The following is an 18425-nucleotide window of genomic DNA, read 5'->3' on the forward strand; positions in this document are numbered from 1 at the left end:
ATATATATATATATATATATATATATATATATATATAGTGTGTGCATTCACAAAACCTGCAAACTGGAAATGTGAGCTTGGAACATCCGTATATCATGCAGTTTCTTTGGGAAAACTGTTCTGTTGTCTTTTCCTCTAGTCACAATTTTCCCCAAATTCTTTAAAAATTCAAACATGAACATGAGTGCTTTTTGTCCATAAAGAAATGAAATGAAATTTTTATATACTGGGCTATCATTTATGTCAGAATCTAATGAGTCTGTCTACATTTGCAATAGTTAACATTCGAGAAACAGCTCAAGAAAACTGAACTCTTTACTGTTCTGGAAACCAGTGGAAGGCCATCAGGGGTGGTTACCTGGGTTTGCTGAAGTCTGAGAAGTACATTTCTGCCAGCAGGTGCCACTGGATGCCCCCATTGTTACTGTACTGAAGGAGGACGCCTTCCTCTCTGCTGTCGGGTTTGTTGCAAGCAGCGCTCTCTCCACCAATCTGGATGTAGAACTGGACAAAGTCGACCCAAGAGGTGTCCAGATCCCAGCTCACCAGCTGCCTTTTCCCAGCCTTTCCAAAAGACAGAAGAACCACAGATTCAATCATCTGGGGGCTCTTTGGCATTCTGTCATTTCAGTTTCAAGATCATAGGCACATCCTAGCATCAGGTGGAGATGATTTTGTTCCCATCATACTGTTGAGAGGAGCAAGTTGTGCCATTTAATTCTCTGCTCTGGTTATGGTAACTGTTCCTGGATACATTTGATTAGTCTCTGCATCATTGATTCCCAGACTTGGTTATGAGACCCTAGGGAACTGCTAATTATACCAAAGAGTATTTGAAAGTCTTTAAAAATAAAGCAAAATTAATTTTAATTAAAACACTCCACGTATTTGCTTTGTAAATCTCTTCCAGGCAGAGTAGTGGAGAAGAAAGACCATATACTTTGAAATCAGTTGGAATTGGGTTGGAATTTTAGACCATTATTCATGCTGTTCACTAGCTGTGTGACCTTTCTGAGCTTTTCTTTTCCTCAAAGAAACAATATGGGTAATAATACCTTCCTTATAGGGTGCTGTGACAATTAGATGAAATAGATGTTGCATGTAATTTGCCTAGCACATGGCATGTCTTGCTGAGGGAACATCCTCTCCAGAGATAGGCCCTGACCCCCCTCCTCCCTGGGAATTAAAGTGAAACATGCAAAATAATAACTTTTTGACAAAAAGAAAGAGTACTCAAGTCTCTGAGGGTCCTGGTCAGTCTCTCTCTCTGTCTCTTTCTTGGTAACAGAGAGGGTGGGAGGGACCATTTCAGTAAGTTTTTGTGACCATGAAATGGTCTCTTTGTGTCTCAAAAAATGTTAAAAATATCCTCAACCTGCTTCCTTTGCTCAGTGTGTCCCCTACATGTCACAGTCATGTGGTGAAGTACTAGACTCAAATTGACAAGGTTTGTTGTCATTCCTGTTTTGCATAAATGGGTTCGCACTAATGGGACTGAAAAACGGTTTGCCCATGAGATTATTCCACCCAGAGGTACCGCCAAAGCTAATCCATAGACTGCACTGAATTGGTCTTGGAGAGCTCCCAAGGAGTTCAATTAAAAGCCAGGAAGAGGGGCGCCTGTGTGGCGCAGTCGGTTAAGCGTCCGACTTCAGCCAGGTCACGATCTCGCGGTCCGTGAGTTCAAGCCCCGCGTCGGGCTCTGGGCTGACGGCTCAGAGCCTGGAGCCTGTTTCCGATTCTGTGTCTCCCTCTCTCTCTGCCCCTCCCCCGTTCATGCTCTGTCTCTCTCTGTCCCAAAAATAAATAAATGTTGAAAAAAAAAAATTAAGAAAAAAAAAAAAAGCCAGGAAGAAAAATTGAGATAGGATACCTAGTATAGAGAAAAACATCCCTCAGACTTATAATTTAAACCCGATTCTAATCCACTAAGTTAATTAAGAAAGGGTTTCAGTTATTAGAAGTCACAGGGGAAATACTTGGGGATAATTAAAACACTACACTGTTCCTGATAAATCTAAAGCCAATTAAGAGACTCCAAAACAAACGAGGGAGCAGCAAAATAAGAACTGAAGTTAATCCTGAGACAAGAACTTATTCTTTGGAATTCTCAATTTTAAGTACATATTTGAGAAAATCCTAAAAGTAATAGGCATTTTCAACGTGTTATGTACGCTTTTAACTTTTATTTTTGTTGATTTGAGATATTATAAGTGAGAAACACCTCAGAGGTTATTATAATCTGGCCTAGAATTTTCATGCCTCAGGATCATTACAGGAAGAATGATTTTAAGAAGAAAAACTATAGAACCTAGGTAGTTAATTCCAATCCAGAAAACTTCTATAAAAATTTGGCATGTGGAAATGAGCCAGAAGGACAAAGATCTAAGGTGAGGAGAATTATAAAAAATCCAATTATCACAATTAGCTGATTGGAATGATTGGTCTATTGTGAAATTCACAGAGTAGTGCTTTTTTTCCAGGAGACTATGGTGTTGGTCGACAAAGGTTTTGAAAGGGTTTTGTGAGGTTTTTGTGAATGGTAGAAAATATCATACAAATGCTTAGTTTGGCACTGAAGGTGTTTTTTCCTAGAGAATAGCACAGATCATTTTCTTTTGTTCAGTGACCTGAAATGCTGAACATTGTTTTAAAGGGAGATAAAAAAGAAAAAGGAAATGGCTTACGGCAAACTTTTTGTCAGAATTTAGAATCTGATGTAACAACATGCTTTGCGGTTTTTCTATTATACTATTATCAATGTATTTATGTGTGTGTAAGTGTAGAGATATACACATCTAATGTGCGCACGCATGTGTGTTAAAGTACTAGGTTATGGATCTCCTCATTTTTGGAATGTAAAAATACCATCCAATTTCCTTCCAACATTCTAGGTTAAAATGGCTCACTGCTTTAAGGGTTTAGATAAAATAAAACATTTTAAAGGCAATGTCTTCAGAATCTAGAGACTTCATAACACAACATCTAAAACATTTCATAAAACTTTACATTTGCCTCCCATTAAAATATTCTCTAGTCAAAATGCTACTAGAAAAATATTTCTATATTTATTTGAAAACAACCATTTCTTTTTTTTCTTAAATTTATTTATTTATTTATTTTGAGAGAGAGAGAGAGAGAGAGAGAGAGAGAGAGAGAGAGAAAGAGAAAGAGCATGACCAGAGAGGGGCAGATAGACAGGGAGGGGGAGAGAATCCCAAGCAGGCTCCTTGCTTCACACTGAGCCTGACATGGAGCTTGATCTCATAATCGTGAGATCATGACCTGAGCCAAAATCAAGAGCAGGATGCTTAATCAACTAAGCCACCCAGGTGTCCCGAAAACAACCATTTCTTTAAAACCTCCAGCTTTCTAATTTTCTTTTTCTTTCTTTCTCTCTCTTTCTCTTTTTCTTTCTCTTTTTCTTTATTTTTCTTTCTTTCTCTCTTTTTCTTTTTCTCTTTCTTTCTTTCTTTCTTTCTTTCTTTCTTTTCCCCTTCCTTCCTTCCTTCCTTCCTTCCTTCCTTCCTTCCTTCCTTCCTTTCTTTTCAATAAGAATTATTGGGTGCCAATTACACCATACACAATAGGAAAACAAACTTGGAAGGAGAGTTCACAAATACGTGTAGTGACAATAATGACAATTAGGGCAGCAGACCAAATTCTATTCCGTGTTGAATCCCACTTGGTCATATGATCATCTATCAATTCTATAATCTATTCAGTCTCAAGGTACTTGTTGATTTGTACATGCCTAGCTCATGGCACACATTTCTGAGTTGAACACCTTATCTAGAGTTTGGCTCAGTCAGTAGGATTCAGCATCTTTCTGGGTACTATGAAAATAAAAATAAAACTATGATCTATCTATGAATAGAACACAAGTGAGGGAGGAATTCAAAGAAAGGAGAGAGCAGTGTAGTCATCATGCCACAAAGCTCCATGGAGAAGCAGGATTTGAGCAGGACGTTTACAAGGTTTATAGGGATACAGAGACAGTAGAAGGCATGATGGTAGGCAGTGGAAATTAAACAAAGACAAGGAAATTATTGAAACCTGGGATGGGGAGGAGAAATTTCTGTTTGGAGCAGAAGTCTGATGTTTCAAAAAATAAAATAAGAGGTGTAGTTAGGGCAGCAGTACTGGAAAGCACCCTGATTGATCAAAGAGGGACAGAATAGAAGCACATTTTAGGTTTAGGGTGGTTTGCAATAGGGCTAAGGAACCTTTCCTTTGGGTTACTGCTTTGGCTGGTAGGGGCTGCCAAATTGTGTATCCCACCTCTGTGCTAAAGCAGTGAGCACATGACTCTGGCTCTGCCAATCAGAGTATGTCATTCTTCCAGACACTGTGACTGGCCAATCAGAAACCTTCCCTAGATGTTTCTACAGAGCTGCTTAGAAAGCTCTGTGGTCCTGGCACCACTCTCATAATGACAGCTGACCTGAAAATAGAGGAGAGAGTTCTGCGGGCATTTGAGTTTCTGGTTCCAGGTATCTCTGAGGCCAGCTTCATATAAGCCCTCCCTGTGTTCTGATTACATGAACCAAATCTCCCCTTTTTTGCTTAAGCTAGTTTGTCTCACTTAGAATTCAAAACAGATCTACTGATATAAGAGAAAAAAGAAAAAAAATGCTCTTCAGATATTCTGACAAAAATATAGGGAAAAGGCTGGATTGGGAAGGGAAGAGAATGATTTTACTTTTGAAATGCTGGTTTTAAGTTAGTGGCAGGGCATATAGATAGAAATATTTAATGGTACAAATTTTTAATTTTTTTCATAATTTTTTAAATGTTTATTTATTATTTTTGAGAGACAAAGCACAAGCAGGGGAGAGGCAGAGAGAGAGAGAAATGCAGAATCTGAAGCAGGATCCAGGCTCCAAGCCATCGGCACAGATGCGGGGCTCGAACCCACAAACCATGAGATCATGACCTGAGCTGAAGTCAGACACTCAACTGACTGAGCCACCCAGGTGCCCCTAATGATATAAATTTTAAATACACTCTCATAAAATGTAATTGTGACAGCTAACACTTACTGAATGATTTCTATGCGCCCCACATGACTCTTTATTCTTTACCTTCATTAACCCACCAATGGTCCCAACATCCCGCTCTACAATAGAGAAAACTAAGGTACAGAAAGATGTGGAAGTCTGCAAGATGAATGAGCTAATGAGTTTTGGAGCCTAGGTACAGATCCAGGTAGTCTGACAACAGAGATCACCTTGAATTAAGTACATACATATTGATATATAATCTTTCTGTGTTTAAAATATCTGTGTATGGGGGCGCCTGGGTGGCTCAGTCGGTTAAGCGGCCAACTTCAGCTCAGGTCATGATCTTGCGGTCCGTGAGTTCGAGCCCCGCGTCGGGCTCTGTGCTGACAGCTCAGAGCCTGGAGCCTGTTTCAGATTCTGTGTCTCCCTCTCTCTGACCCTCCCCCGTTCATGCTCTCTCTCTCTCTCTCTGTCTCAAAAATAAAATAAATGTTAAAAAAAATTAAAAAAATAAAATATCTGTACACACGCATGTGTACTGGGATGTTTGGTACATATTGGTTAAGGATTCATAATCTTATTTTAAAATTGATGCTTACGGAGACACTATCTTCCCACTTCTGAGCAATTATACAGTGTATCCAGATCTATGCAACGTATACTGGTTGCTTGTGGACTATCATCTCTAATAACAATACCCGGCGGATGTTCAATGTCAATGGATAGGAAATATCATTAAATGGAATCCATCCCTGATTTTCTATCATTCTCTATCTTGTTTGCTGGCTGATTCTTTGTTCTGCACCTGCATCAAAACAAAACCTGTACCTATTTTTGCATTTGCATAAATTGACTTATTTTGGATTTCTTCCCAGATTCCACAACATATCAGCCCTACAGTATATCACCCACACCTGTGTATTTGTGACGCAGACTGGGACATTTCCAGTTGTCCTAGAATTGGTGACTATAGTCCTTAATGGAAAGATGTGGTTTTAAGCACCTCACATTCTAAATTTTTTTTTAATGTTTATTTTTATTTTTGACAGAGAGAGAGAGAGATGGAACATGAGTGGGGGAGGGGCAGAGAGAGAGGGAGACACAGAATCTGAAGCAGGCTCCAGGCTCTGAGCTGTCAGCACAGAGCCCGACGCAGGGCTCGAACTCACACTGCAAGATCATGACCCGAGCCAAAGTCAGACGCTCAACTGACTGAGCCACCCTGGTCCCCCTAAGCATCTCACATTCTATAGGGAGCTGCTCATTAGTAGGGTTAGACATGTAGCTCAGGTTGGAGAAGTGGACCTGCTCCCTCTCCAGTCCTTTTGAGAACTATATAAAGAGACGAATTGGAGGAGGGAGAATGAAAGTAATGTCCTGCCTAGACGGTAGCAAGGGAGGAGAGGAAGGTGGTTCCCCCTTCCCCACTGCTGACCAAGCAACATGGGTTGGGGATGTTCCAAGAGAATCAGTCTTACAGATTCCAGTGGACACCTTTGTTCCCAGTTGGTGTCTACTGACTTGTCTGCCCAAACTGGTGCTGCCACTACTGAAGACAAACACTGCAAGAAAAACTTCTGGGGCACCTGGGTGGCTCAGTTGGTTGAGCGTCTGACTTCAGTTCAGGTCATGATCTCACAGTTCATGAGTTCGAGCCCCTAACTGGGCTCTCTGCTGTCAGTGCAGAGCCTGCTTCGGATCCTCTGTCTCCCTCTCTCTCTGCCCCTCCCCTGTTTGTGCACACACACACACACACACTCTCTCCCTCTCAAAAAAAAAAAAAAAACATTCAAAAGAAAGAAAAACTTCTACACAGTGTCCATTGTAGACTTCATGTTTATGTGCCCCCAAATCCGTATGTTGAAAGCCTAACCTCTAAAGGGATGGTGGGCCTTTGTCAGGTTATTAGATTATGAGAGTGGAGCCCTCATGATGGTATTAGTGTCCTTATAAGAAGAGACACAAGGGGCGCCTGGGTGGCTCAGTCAGTTGAGCATCAGACTTCAGCTTAGGTCATGATATCATGGTTGGTGGGTTTGAGCCCCACGTCAGGCTCTGTGCTGACAGCTCAGAGCCTGGAGCCTGCTTTGGATTCTGTGTCTCCCTCTCTCTCTGACCCCCACCTGCTCACACACTCTTTTGAATCTCTGTGTCAAGAATAAACATTAAAAAATGAAAACATAAACCAAAAAAAAAAAGAGATACAAGACAGCCTGATTTTTCTCTTGGTGCTCTCTCCACCATGTGAGGATACAATGAGAAGATGTCCATCTACAAACCTCATCAGACACTGAATCTGCTGGTGCCTTCATCTGGGACTTCACAAACCTTTCAGAACTGAGAAAAAAAAGTTTCCTACTTAAGCCACCCAATCTATGGTATTTTTAATAATAGTAGTCTGAATTGACTAAGACAGTCCTGTATTAGCAGATGCCACCAGCAGCCACCAAACTCAATGTTCAACATGGATGGCTATGCATGTCCCCAAACCTCACCATTATCCCTCCTTCCTCCAATCATATTCTTGAGATTAACAGATTGGCAAATTTCACAAATCCTTGTACGAGTGCTATGTGTCGGGCATTGTACGTGATTTGCAAGTGCTAACTCACTTACCCTGTGTGAAGACTAATGAGGTAGGATCCTCTTATTAGTTCCACTGTACAAATGAGGAAGCTGAGTCACACAGAGGTTATGGGATTTGCTCAAAGTCACACAGCTGCCAAGCAGCAGATTCCGCCTGCAGCAGGCAGCTGCTGCTCTTAATCTCTAGGCTTCACCTTCTCCACCACCACTCACCCCTCACCCATGGGCCGCATGCTCACACATCCTCCGATGCTGGGGCAAGAAGACACCAAGTCCCTGCCCCACTCAAAGACCCTCAAGACAGAAGCCCGGCTGGCACAGCAGGAAAGGAAGGCGATTGGATTTAAATCCGGTAAAAGAAGGGCAGGGACTTTAAACCGACCTAAGCTGGATTTGTAGTAACCAAAAACAATCATAAAACTACAGGAGTTTGCCAAATGTACTTAAGGGGTAGGAATTTGACAAACGAATTTAAAAGCAAGTAATGTGGGCTGGGGGGAATAAAACTACCTCATGTTTGTACCTTCTGAGTTCAGACTGCTCCATAAATCACATATTTTCCTGATCATGCATTCTCAGACCTTAGTTATAACTTCATCCCCAGCTCTTACCTTGCTGAAATACAGAGACGATCCAGAAGAGATGACCCCACACCCTTGCTCTGGTTTTACAATTTCTCCCCCAATAACTTCTTGCCAGTCAGACTCCCAACCATTCTGGTTCTCAAAATCTGACATAATCGTGGAAGGAAGAGCCGCTTCTGGGTGGCATTCGGTGCCTTGGTACCCCTGGTCACACCTATGAGAGAGGAAGGCCAAACAAACAAGTCACCGTCTCCTCTGTGAAGGCCAAGGCCACGCACCTGCAGCATTTCCTATGTCTCACTTTTGCTCAGACCTTAGCATCCACACTAGATATTTCTCCAGTGTCAATCTGTGTATGTGGTAGTGACAACTTTCAGGTTTTAACAGACACCGAACAGCAAGAACAAAAGGACTGAGTCCTTAAAAGAAACAGTGCTATAACAGAACTGAGGCATCAAGCAGTAATGAAGAAGGATGTGTGTGTGTGTGTGTGTGTGTGTGTGTGTGTGTGTGTGTGTGTTGGTGGCTGGGGAGAAGAGTGGGATTTTCCTCAAAGTCACATATAGTCTTCAAAGTCACATATAAATATTTGTCTGTTCATCCAACATGTAGCTCTGGCCATGTTTTATAGCTCCCTTTTCTGATTAAATTACATCTCTTTTAGAGTCTTTGAGTATTTAAGTGTGTTCCTATCTCATCCTCATTAGCAATAATCACCATGGCCCCCTGCCCACAACCTTGAGCTTCTCTCGAAGTGACATAAGACAGCGTGTAGCAGCTTTCTGACAGGTGCTTTAAGAGTGTCAGAGGAAGGAAAGGGAAACAATAGCAAGGCTCTTGTTTCCCAAAGAGGACTTTGGGGTTGATTAATAAACTCTGAAATTTATACCCAGGAGGCCTGGTCTTTTGTTAGATTTTGAAGTTTAGAATATATGGCTTCAGACTTTACGTAAATGTAACAACAGCTTGGGGCGCCTGAGTGGCTCAATCAGTTGAGCGTCCAACTTCAGCTCAGGTCATGGTCTCACGGCTCATGGGTTTGAGCCCCGTGTCGGGCTCTGTGCTGACAGCTCAGAGCCTGGAGCCTGCTTCAGATTCTGTCTCTCCTCTCCCTCAAAAATAAATAAACATTAAAAAAAAACTTTTTCAAATGTAACAACATCTTTTACATCTGAAATAAGAACAGAAAGGAGGATCCTTTTCTTTTGGCTATTTCATTATTTATTAGTCTGTCCATACAAATCTGAGGACAACTGCTATGGTATCCCTCTAAACACAAATTCTGGGACACCTGGGAGGCTCAGTCGGTTGAGTGTCTGACTTCAGCTCAGGTCATGATCTCATGGTTCGTGGGTTCGAACCCTCAGGCTTGCTGCTGTCAGCACGGAGCCTGCTTGGGATTCTCTGTCCCCCTCTCTCTCTACTCCTCCCCAATTCACGCTCTCTCAAAAACAAAACAAAAACAAAAACAAAAAAAAACCCAAAACGACACTTAAGCACAAATCCTGAGAAGCACACAATCACACTTGGTGGCATACATACCTGCACATACCGTGGTCACAAGAGCCATGCCCACTGCACATACTTGGGCACTGCTGCCCAATGTAAATGTTATCCAAAGCCCACTCGTCTTGGGCTGTGTAATAGCTCTGACTCCAGCGGAAGCGGGTGGCACTGGACCTAGAAACAAGGTATGGTAATAAATCCAATATTTTAACTGACACGTGGCAGCACAAAGAATGTCAGAGTTCAGAATCTTTCAGATAATGGAACTTCCTGGAACTTGTTTTTTTTTTTCAATATATGAAGTTTATTGTCAAATTGGTTTCCATATAACACCCAGTGCTCATCCCAAAAGGTGCCCTCTTCAATACCCATCCCCCACCCTCCCCTCCCTCCCACCCCCATCTACACATAAGAGTGAAACCATATGGTATCTGTCTTTCTCTGTATGGCTTATTTCACTTAGCATCACACTCTCCAGTTCTATCCACGTTGCTACAAAGGGTCATATTTCATTCTTTCTCATTGCCACGTAGTACTCCATTGTGTATATAAACCACAATTTCTTTCTCCATTCATCAGTTGATGGACATTTAGGCTCTTTCCATAATTTGGCTATTGTTGAGAGTGCTGCTATAAACATTGGGGTACAAGTGCCCCTATGCACCAGTACTCCTGTATCCCTTGGGTAAATTCCCAGCAGTGCTATTGCTGTCTTGCAACAGTGCTATTGCTGCCAATCATTTTTCTTTGGTAGTTTAATGTCTGCTCAATCATTATCCAATTCAACAATTTTATCATGAAGAAAAGTTAAAAAGAAATCTGTGGTTTGGATATATACCTCAATCTTAATTTAATTGGTGACATTTTAAAGAAAAACAAAATATCAGATATTTTAGTTGTTGTTACACAGAGATTTGATGCTAGGAAAAGAAAGGAAAAAAGAAAATTTTAAAAAAAGGTATATACGAAAGAGCCTCTCATTCATAGATGAAAATGTGAGGTGTTTAAATTACACTACTACTATTCCTTATGATAAACACAACAGTAGTTATTGGAAAACTTCCAGTTAGCTCTCAATAGAAGATGAAAGTTGAGTTTGGGGGTATTGTTTTGGGGTTGAGGGACATGCTACAATGTACTATAGGTAAGAACATCTGGGTGCTAAATTCTGCTTATTATTTCTGAAACATTAACTTGTTTTGGTTTCATGGACAAGCTGATGTTAAGTGGAAACAAAAAGTTAAACAGTCCATTGTACACAGAAAACACGTGGGACCTTGATTCATCTAAACCAGAGAGAAAGTCTAAAAAGAGGGAATTTTGAGAGCACATTCACTGTGCTCAAGAAAGTTGCCATTCACTGACCGTCATAAAAGATTCTTTTAAAATCACATCATATTTTTTGTCTCTAGAAATTTTCAGGGGTTGTGATTAGTTCTTTTTGGTGCCCAACAAAAGTGCAAAACAAAAGAAAACAAAAAAGATGCGCAGAATTAATGTGCAGGCTCAGTTCCATTGATTAAACCCTCCCAGAGCACACTACCTACACATACACTTGATCTTAATGGCTCAGAATGATCCCTTAATGTCTACTGCATCAATTACCCACATATTAAATACTCCCTAAGTACGTAACAGATTGTTAAAATCCAGGCTAAGCCTTTATTGTTTATTTTACCAATGATCTATGGCTAATATGTTGCATTTTCATTCCTAGTAGGATAATTCCAGGATTCACTGAGATGCTTCCAGTAGACACACGATTGCTGCATATCAGTGCTCGTCATGATATGTGCCATGACAAGAATGCGCCTCCTCTATGGTAATAATTTATATTTGTAATCTAACAGCCATCACAACTTCCAGAGTTCCATTAAGAAATTCCTACTATCAAAGTAGGTACATTGTTTTAGAGCACAGAGCCCTACAGAAAAGAAGACAACTAAGTTTCATGTATCAGTGTCATGCCAAGGACTGCGTCATGCTTTCAGGACTGCTTATAATCTGAGTCAAGTCTAAGGCCACAGGTGTTCAGATTGTGAGCTCTTCTGGGGACAGGGCCATCTTTAGTCTCAATACTTTGCACAGAAACAGAATAAAGTAGGTGTACCAAAAATGTCTGCTAAAAAAATGAGTCAATGAATGGAAAAGCAGGCCAGGAAAGGGCAGCCTGTTTCTGACTTCTCTTGGTAATGAAGTAAAGAATTTGGTAAGAGTCTGGGGACTTGACCCCTTGGACCCTAGCTCTGCAATTTATCAGCTGTGTGACCTTTAGTGAGGAATTTAAGCCTTCAGGTTTTCTAAGTTCCTCACCTCTCAAATAAGGGGACTGGACAAACTGATTTCTAAGATCCCTTCCAGCTCGTAAATTTAGTGATTGTTCTGGTGGTTGTTGACTGAGGATGGTTTATTTTCTTTAAAGTCACATGTCTACATGAAACACATTGTTTTGAAGTTTTGATATTTCAAACATTAAAATGGGGTTGGAAGGTTTCAGAAATCTGTCCTAGATTTCCCAGTTTATTTATGCTTCTGAACAGTCACATGTAAACACATCCTAAATTCTTTGACTAAGTAAATTAATCCTTATGTGCATCTTGTGAACTCTTGAAAAAGACAGTATCTCCTGAAGATAAAAAGCTCAAAGTGGATTCTTCCATTTAAAATTACAATCCACAGTTTAATGTGATGTTAATTAACAGAAAAGGAAGCAAGAAGAGGTTGAATATTGGCTTTGTTTTTAGTGAGAAAAAAAAATTAGTTGTGTGAGCAATCTCCAGCTGGTCGCACATGAGAACACAAGGTGTGATCTCACTGATTTGCAGTTGCATCACTGCTAAATATTGCCCTCAATACAAATATTTAATTTGCCAACCCCTTCCTGCCTCAAATCTAAGCAATCTTAGAAGGAATGTCTTGTGTATTTCAGGTTGGGTCCGAAAGTGGGACCACTTTGATGTGCCGTGTGCATCATGAAATGAAGTCGACTTGCACTTAAAGTCCAAACTCTATGGATTCCCCAAAGCAACAAAACTTGACAGTCTTGTCTTAATTGATTTTTTCCCCCTCATATAAACTTCTAAACTGAATTAAACTACCACTGAGTCATCTCTTGACAGGTATCAAGGTATCAAGGCTAAGGAATCAAGGTAAATGAAGGCTGACTAAATTGTATTTTCCACTTTCAGAGTTACTGTAATTACATTTACCCAATTATTCTGAAACTCATTCAGTCATTAGGCGTAGGTTTGTTTATGAAGTCAGCAACTGACAGCTGTTTGGGTCTCATTAGGCCCTGTTCTTATGTAAATGTCTCTCATAAAAACAAAATTAATTTTCATTGGGTAACAAATGTTCAGTTTATATACAATATTATTTCTCTGAGCAGGTGTATATATAGTTGGTATTTCTGCTGAAAGTTGTCCTACCTAGCATATCTTCCAAAGTTAACAGACCTTTGATAACATGGGAACCACATTTGCTTGTATGCATTCAATTGATAGTTGCATAAGCATCAGTCAAAGCAGCAAAATGAAGATTTGCCAAAAGGCAAGATGTTTCAAACTAAATTGCACTCCCTCTCTCCAGTGCTTGAGTAAAACATGGTATTTGCAAAAGTTTGAAATGAATATAATACACAAAATGATCAGGAACACCAAGGACAATAAATGAAATTTATCCTTATAGCAGAGCTTTTAAAAAGCTTTATAAATCCAAAAACAATGATAATAACCAGTTGAACACTATTTTTTTTTGAAATGTAGTAATAATGTTTAGTTTAAGTATTAGCGGGAGTACTAAAAGAAACTATCTTATTGGGTTGTTTGTTTTTAAAAAGTATGTTTACTTTCTTTACCTAGGGCTTGGAAAAGAATTTGGAAAAGCAGAATTCAATTATTCACTTACATGTACTTAAAGGCAAGTAGCTGTAGGAATAATCTAATAGTGAGGCACACTGAATTAAAATTCTACTTAATTCTCCAACATGTAATGAGTACCCAATGTGTGGCAGGCAGTATTGGAACTGAAGTATTTAAAGGTTAAATAGATTTCCTCTCAAGTGTGTAATAAACATTAATGAGAATTGATCTTTTCTGACTATACTAAAACCTTCAACTCAGTGATACTATCTTTTAAGCAAGGAAATAATACTGTAACATACAATTTGAAGGTAAAATAACCTGCAGTTTTGGATTTTTGTTTTTTCTGTTTTTTTTTTTTTTTATAAAGGACAATACTTTTTGGATACTCTCTAAACTACATTAATTAAGAATAATAGTTTAGAACATTTCTGAGGATGATAAGACATCTCTAAAATATACTATATACTATAAAGATTACTGACCTAACCATCATAATTTTGAAATTCTATTCCACATGTCAATAAATAAAAAGCAACATTTTTTAAGTAATGAGGGTAATATACTTAATGATAAAATAATCATAAAGAAAAAGCCTCAGTATTTATGACTAGTATTTCAATTGATCTGTTGTTTTTTAATAATCTTGATAGGTATGCTTGGAATATCCTTGAAATTAAATAAAAGTCTTGATTGTATTCCCAGCAGTGGATATAAAGAAGCAGGATGTTAGAGAAAGTAGCAACTTGTTATACAAAGCATTAGTTGAGTATCCAGGAAATGGCTCACAGTTGGATATAAAAAAAATCTGTGGAAATCAAATTTCAAGCATTTTATTCCAACTGACATAATGATGAATCCTTAAAAATAATCAAGTAGACATTCTTCTATAATTCAGTAATTCAACTAAAGGACGTATAATAATAATTCTGGGTTGTTATCTAACCAATTGTTTTTGTGTAGAGTCTAACTTTATTGTAAAATAATCTAAGAAGGGTTTATTTAGTAATTTTCTCTTTACAAAAGGGCTCTCGGAAGGCAGATGCCAAAGAAAAATATAATTCTTGTCTCTCTCTTTCACCACTACTACATATCATCACAGAATCTTAGAATTCAAGAACTGCAAGGGACTTTCAAGATCATCTAATTAAACTCCTTTATTATACTCTGAAGAAATCAGGCTTGAAGAGGTTGTGAATGGTTAAAATCGTGTGATTAATTAATCACTGGGAGGGATATTGAAAACTCAGGCCTCCTAATTTCTAGTTCAAGTTTCTTTCTTGGGCGAGCTTATCCTGTCCCAGGGCTTCAAATGTACTTGTGGTATTTAATTCTTCAACCCAAAGTACATTTTATCCTAAGAAACCTCTTTTTTGAGCTCCAGATGTAGAAGTCCAGTTGGCTTCTTGGCATTTCTGCTGGGATAGATAAGTCTCTCAACTCTCTATCACAAAAACAGAACACTTCATTTCCTGTCCCCAATCCACTCCTTCTCCAGGCTTTCCCACCTCTGTCAGTGGTACCACCATCCAGCAATTTCCCTAGGCCTTGGATTTACAAGCTGTTTTTGAGTCTTCCCTTTCTACCACAGTCCCCACCCAGTATATCAGCAAGCTCTATTTGATTAAAATCTATTTCACAAATGATGGCTCTTGTCATGTCTGTCACAATCATACTCAAAGCCACCTAAACAGCAAATGCCTGAAACACCCAATGTGATTCCCTGTCTTCACTCTTTTTCCTACAATCTATTCCTCACAAGGTGCCTGGAGTGATCAATCTAACACAAAATGATGTAATATTTAGGGGGAAAATGTGTTTTTCTCGTAAGCATTATCATGTATTTAACGTTTTCCCTAGTTACTGAGGCTTTAGCTTCTTGGGGGGTGATTTTTATTGTTACTGAAAGAATGTGAATAGAGGAAAAGAGTGTACATTAAGCTTTTGAAATAAAAAGTAGGGCTTTAAAGTGAAAAAACAGCCTTGAAATACAAGCTGTCTTGATATAGGAGTTTTTGGATTCCTGTATCCTTTCTTTCTATGTATGTCACACCCAAAGGAACCAGCTTATTGAGTTCTCCCATAAAAAGAAAAGTTGGGGCAAAAAGGGAGGTCAGAAAAAGCTAGGACACAGATGATACTGTGCTAAGTGAAATAAGTCAGACTGAGAAAGACAAATACAATATAATTTCACTTACTGTGGAATCTAAAATACAAAACAAATGAATAAACAAATAAAAAACAGAATCAGACCTACAAATACAGAGAACAAACTGATGGTTGCCACAGGGGTGGGGGTGGAGGGATGGGCAAAATGAGTGAAGGGGTGTGGGAGATACAGGCTTCCAGTTATGGAATGAATAAGCCATGGGAATAAGAGGCACAGCATAGGAAATATGGTCAATGGTATTGTAATAGTGCTGTATGGCCACACAGTTGCTACACTTGTGGTAAGCATCACATAATGTATAGAGTTGTCAAATCACTAAGTTGGGGGGGGCGCCTGGGTGGCTCAGTCAGTTAAGCATCCAACTCTCGATTTCAAGTCAGGTCATGATCTCATGGTTTGTGAGATCAAGCCCTGCATCGGGCTCTGCACTGATAGTGTGGAGCTGGCTTGGGATTCTCTTTCACCCTCTTTCTCTGCCCCTCCCACTATGCTCTGTCTCCTCTCTCTGTCTCTCTCTGCCTTTCAAAATAAATACACAAAAAGCATTTTTTTAAAAAAAATCATTAAGCTGTGCACCAAAAACGAACGTAACATTGTGTGTCAACCATACTAAAATTTAAGGTAAATAGGGACCGTCTGGAAATTAAATTTTCATTAGCCCTATTTTTGCAAATATCCTCAGTATAAAAGAAAGATCTGGGTCTTTTGATGACAAAGAAAATGCATCTTGCCATTGTGCTTAACTCTTCTTTGCATTCAAGTCATGCTAATAGAGGTAATAAAAGTGAAAGTAACAACCATATGCAAAGATGTCATCTCTCACCAAGTTTTCTGGGGAAGAAGCACTGTGACTCTCCTCCACTGCGTGAACTCACTAGCGTGGTAAATACTTGCTGATGTGAATTCTTGACAACTCGGCATACTTGGAAGGCATTCCTAAAAGAGACGGAGGCAAAAATTAAACTCAGCTTCTGTTTCCTCCAGGGGCCATATGTTTACTCACTCACCATAAGTGAAAAAGGCCTTAGAAAAATCTAATGTCATTTTCTTAACCATGTGCAATATGGATGCAGTCCATGATTTTCCCTTCTCTGAGGCTAAAATATTTGGGAAATAATGGGAACAAGTGCTACCATGAAATTAAATGTCTTTTAATCCTAATCTTCACATATAAACATGGAAATGGATCAGGACCCATTTTTGTGACCTGCTATCATAACATTGGCATTTGGTAGAATTATTCTATTCACTGTTATTTATGCATTATTGCAATGTCAGATCTCTGTGTGTATGTATAAAGAAGTACACTTTATCCTAAGAAACTGTATTTTTGTATTTCTTTTTTTTTTTTTAAGGTAAGACATGTCATATTCTTAATATGGTCTACCTACAAGTAAACAGACTTAGAAAAGAACAGATGAAGATATCCTACAGGGATAGAGAAGAAAGAGATGTATTTATGGAGGAAGAGGGTTAGAGAAAATAATATTCAAAACATCATCATCCTAGAGTATCCGGTCCTGAAGTTTTTCCCGTTTCTTCTTTATTTTCAATTACCTTTTGGTATCTGCCAGTGCAGAATGTGGAAATCCTTATTGCTGCCTGTGTCAATTCTAAGTTATAAATAATATTGTTCCTTTTCAACCAAACCTAAACTTTTGAAACTGTAATTCTCTGCTTCCTATGTAAAAAGAAGCCTACTCATCACAAGTGTTAGAGAAAACAGACTTACCTCTTGGACCAGGTGCCAGGTGAGGCCATGATTGGTTGAGTACTCCAGTTTCACCTGGTTGTCCATGTGTGGAGTGTATTTCTGGCCACAGCCCATCACCAAACTGAACTGAATCATATAGGATGCTCCTATCTGCATTGATTGTGTTTCCACATAGCGCATGCTTGAGGCAAGTTTAGAATCTCCGGTGAAACTGAAAGACCGGAGTGGGAATCAGAAGATTAAAAACATGATGAATTAAGGGAGAATTAAGCTCTTCATTTCATACCATACACCAAAATAACTTAAATATTTTTTAAATTTTTAAATTTTTTTAATTTGAGAGAGTGAGACAGTGTGAGTGAGCACATGGGGGAGAGGCAGAGGGAGGGGAGGGAGGGAGAGAGAGAGAGATAGAGAGGGAGAATTCCAAGCAGGCTCTGTGCTCAGTGTGGAGCCCAATGTGGGGCTCAATCCCATGACTCTGGGATCATGACCTGAGCGGAAATCAAGAGTCGGATGCTCAACTGACTGGGCCGCCCAGGCGCCCCATACATCAAAATAATTTAATTTTACTTATTTAAATCTTGCCAAGCTCTAGAATGGATTTTAGTCAATCTAATAAATGTAATTTAAAATAATCTGCCCATCAAAGAAGCAATATATTAAACTTAATAGCTGGAGCTGTCAAATATATTTGAAAATGGGTACTCACTCATATATTGTTCATGAGTATAAACCCTTTGACTCATTAATCTCACTTCTTAGAATTTATCTGAAGGAAATAATCCTAAATTCAAGGACAGCTTTATAAAATATGATTAATATTGCAGGTTTCCTTATAATGTAATTGGTAACCATTTCAACGTCAAACTACAGGGAAAATGGAATACTTAAGTAAACTGGTATAGCCACTTGACAGATTATCCATATTTCAAATATTTATTAAGGTAATAAAATCAAATTAATATGCTTATGAAAAAATACATTTTTTAAAACCCACAA

General features: G+C 39.1%; 1 protein-coding gene across 3 annotated transcripts in view; it reads right to left on the bottom strand.

The window, feature by feature from the left end:
• The window catches only part of RELN (reelin), a 532794-nt gene that overhangs the window by 123020 nt on the left and 391349 nt on the right, over positions 1-18425 (bottom strand). For all 3 annotated transcript variants that reach the window (XM_040472867.1, XM_040472866.1, XM_040472865.1), the window contains exons 21-25: positions 17442-17634; positions 16533-16645; positions 9716-9853; positions 8201-8387; positions 359-564 (exon numbers count right to left, since the gene is read on the bottom strand). In XM_040472867.1, the coding sequence (XP_040328801.1) occupies positions 359-564; positions 8201-8387; positions 9716-9853; positions 16533-16645; positions 17442-17634 (837 nt within the window). The remainder of the gene's footprint in view (positions 1-358; positions 565-8200; positions 8388-9715; positions 9854-16532; positions 16646-17441; positions 17635-18425) is intronic.

Source organism: Herpailurus yagouaroundi, unplaced genomic scaffold (genome assembly GCF_014898765.1).
Source record: "Herpailurus yagouaroundi ecotype Mexico unplaced genomic scaffold, PumYag 100, whole genome shotgun sequence".
NCBI classification, from domain to species: domain Eukaryota; kingdom Metazoa; phylum Chordata; class Mammalia; order Carnivora; family Felidae; genus Herpailurus; species Herpailurus yagouaroundi.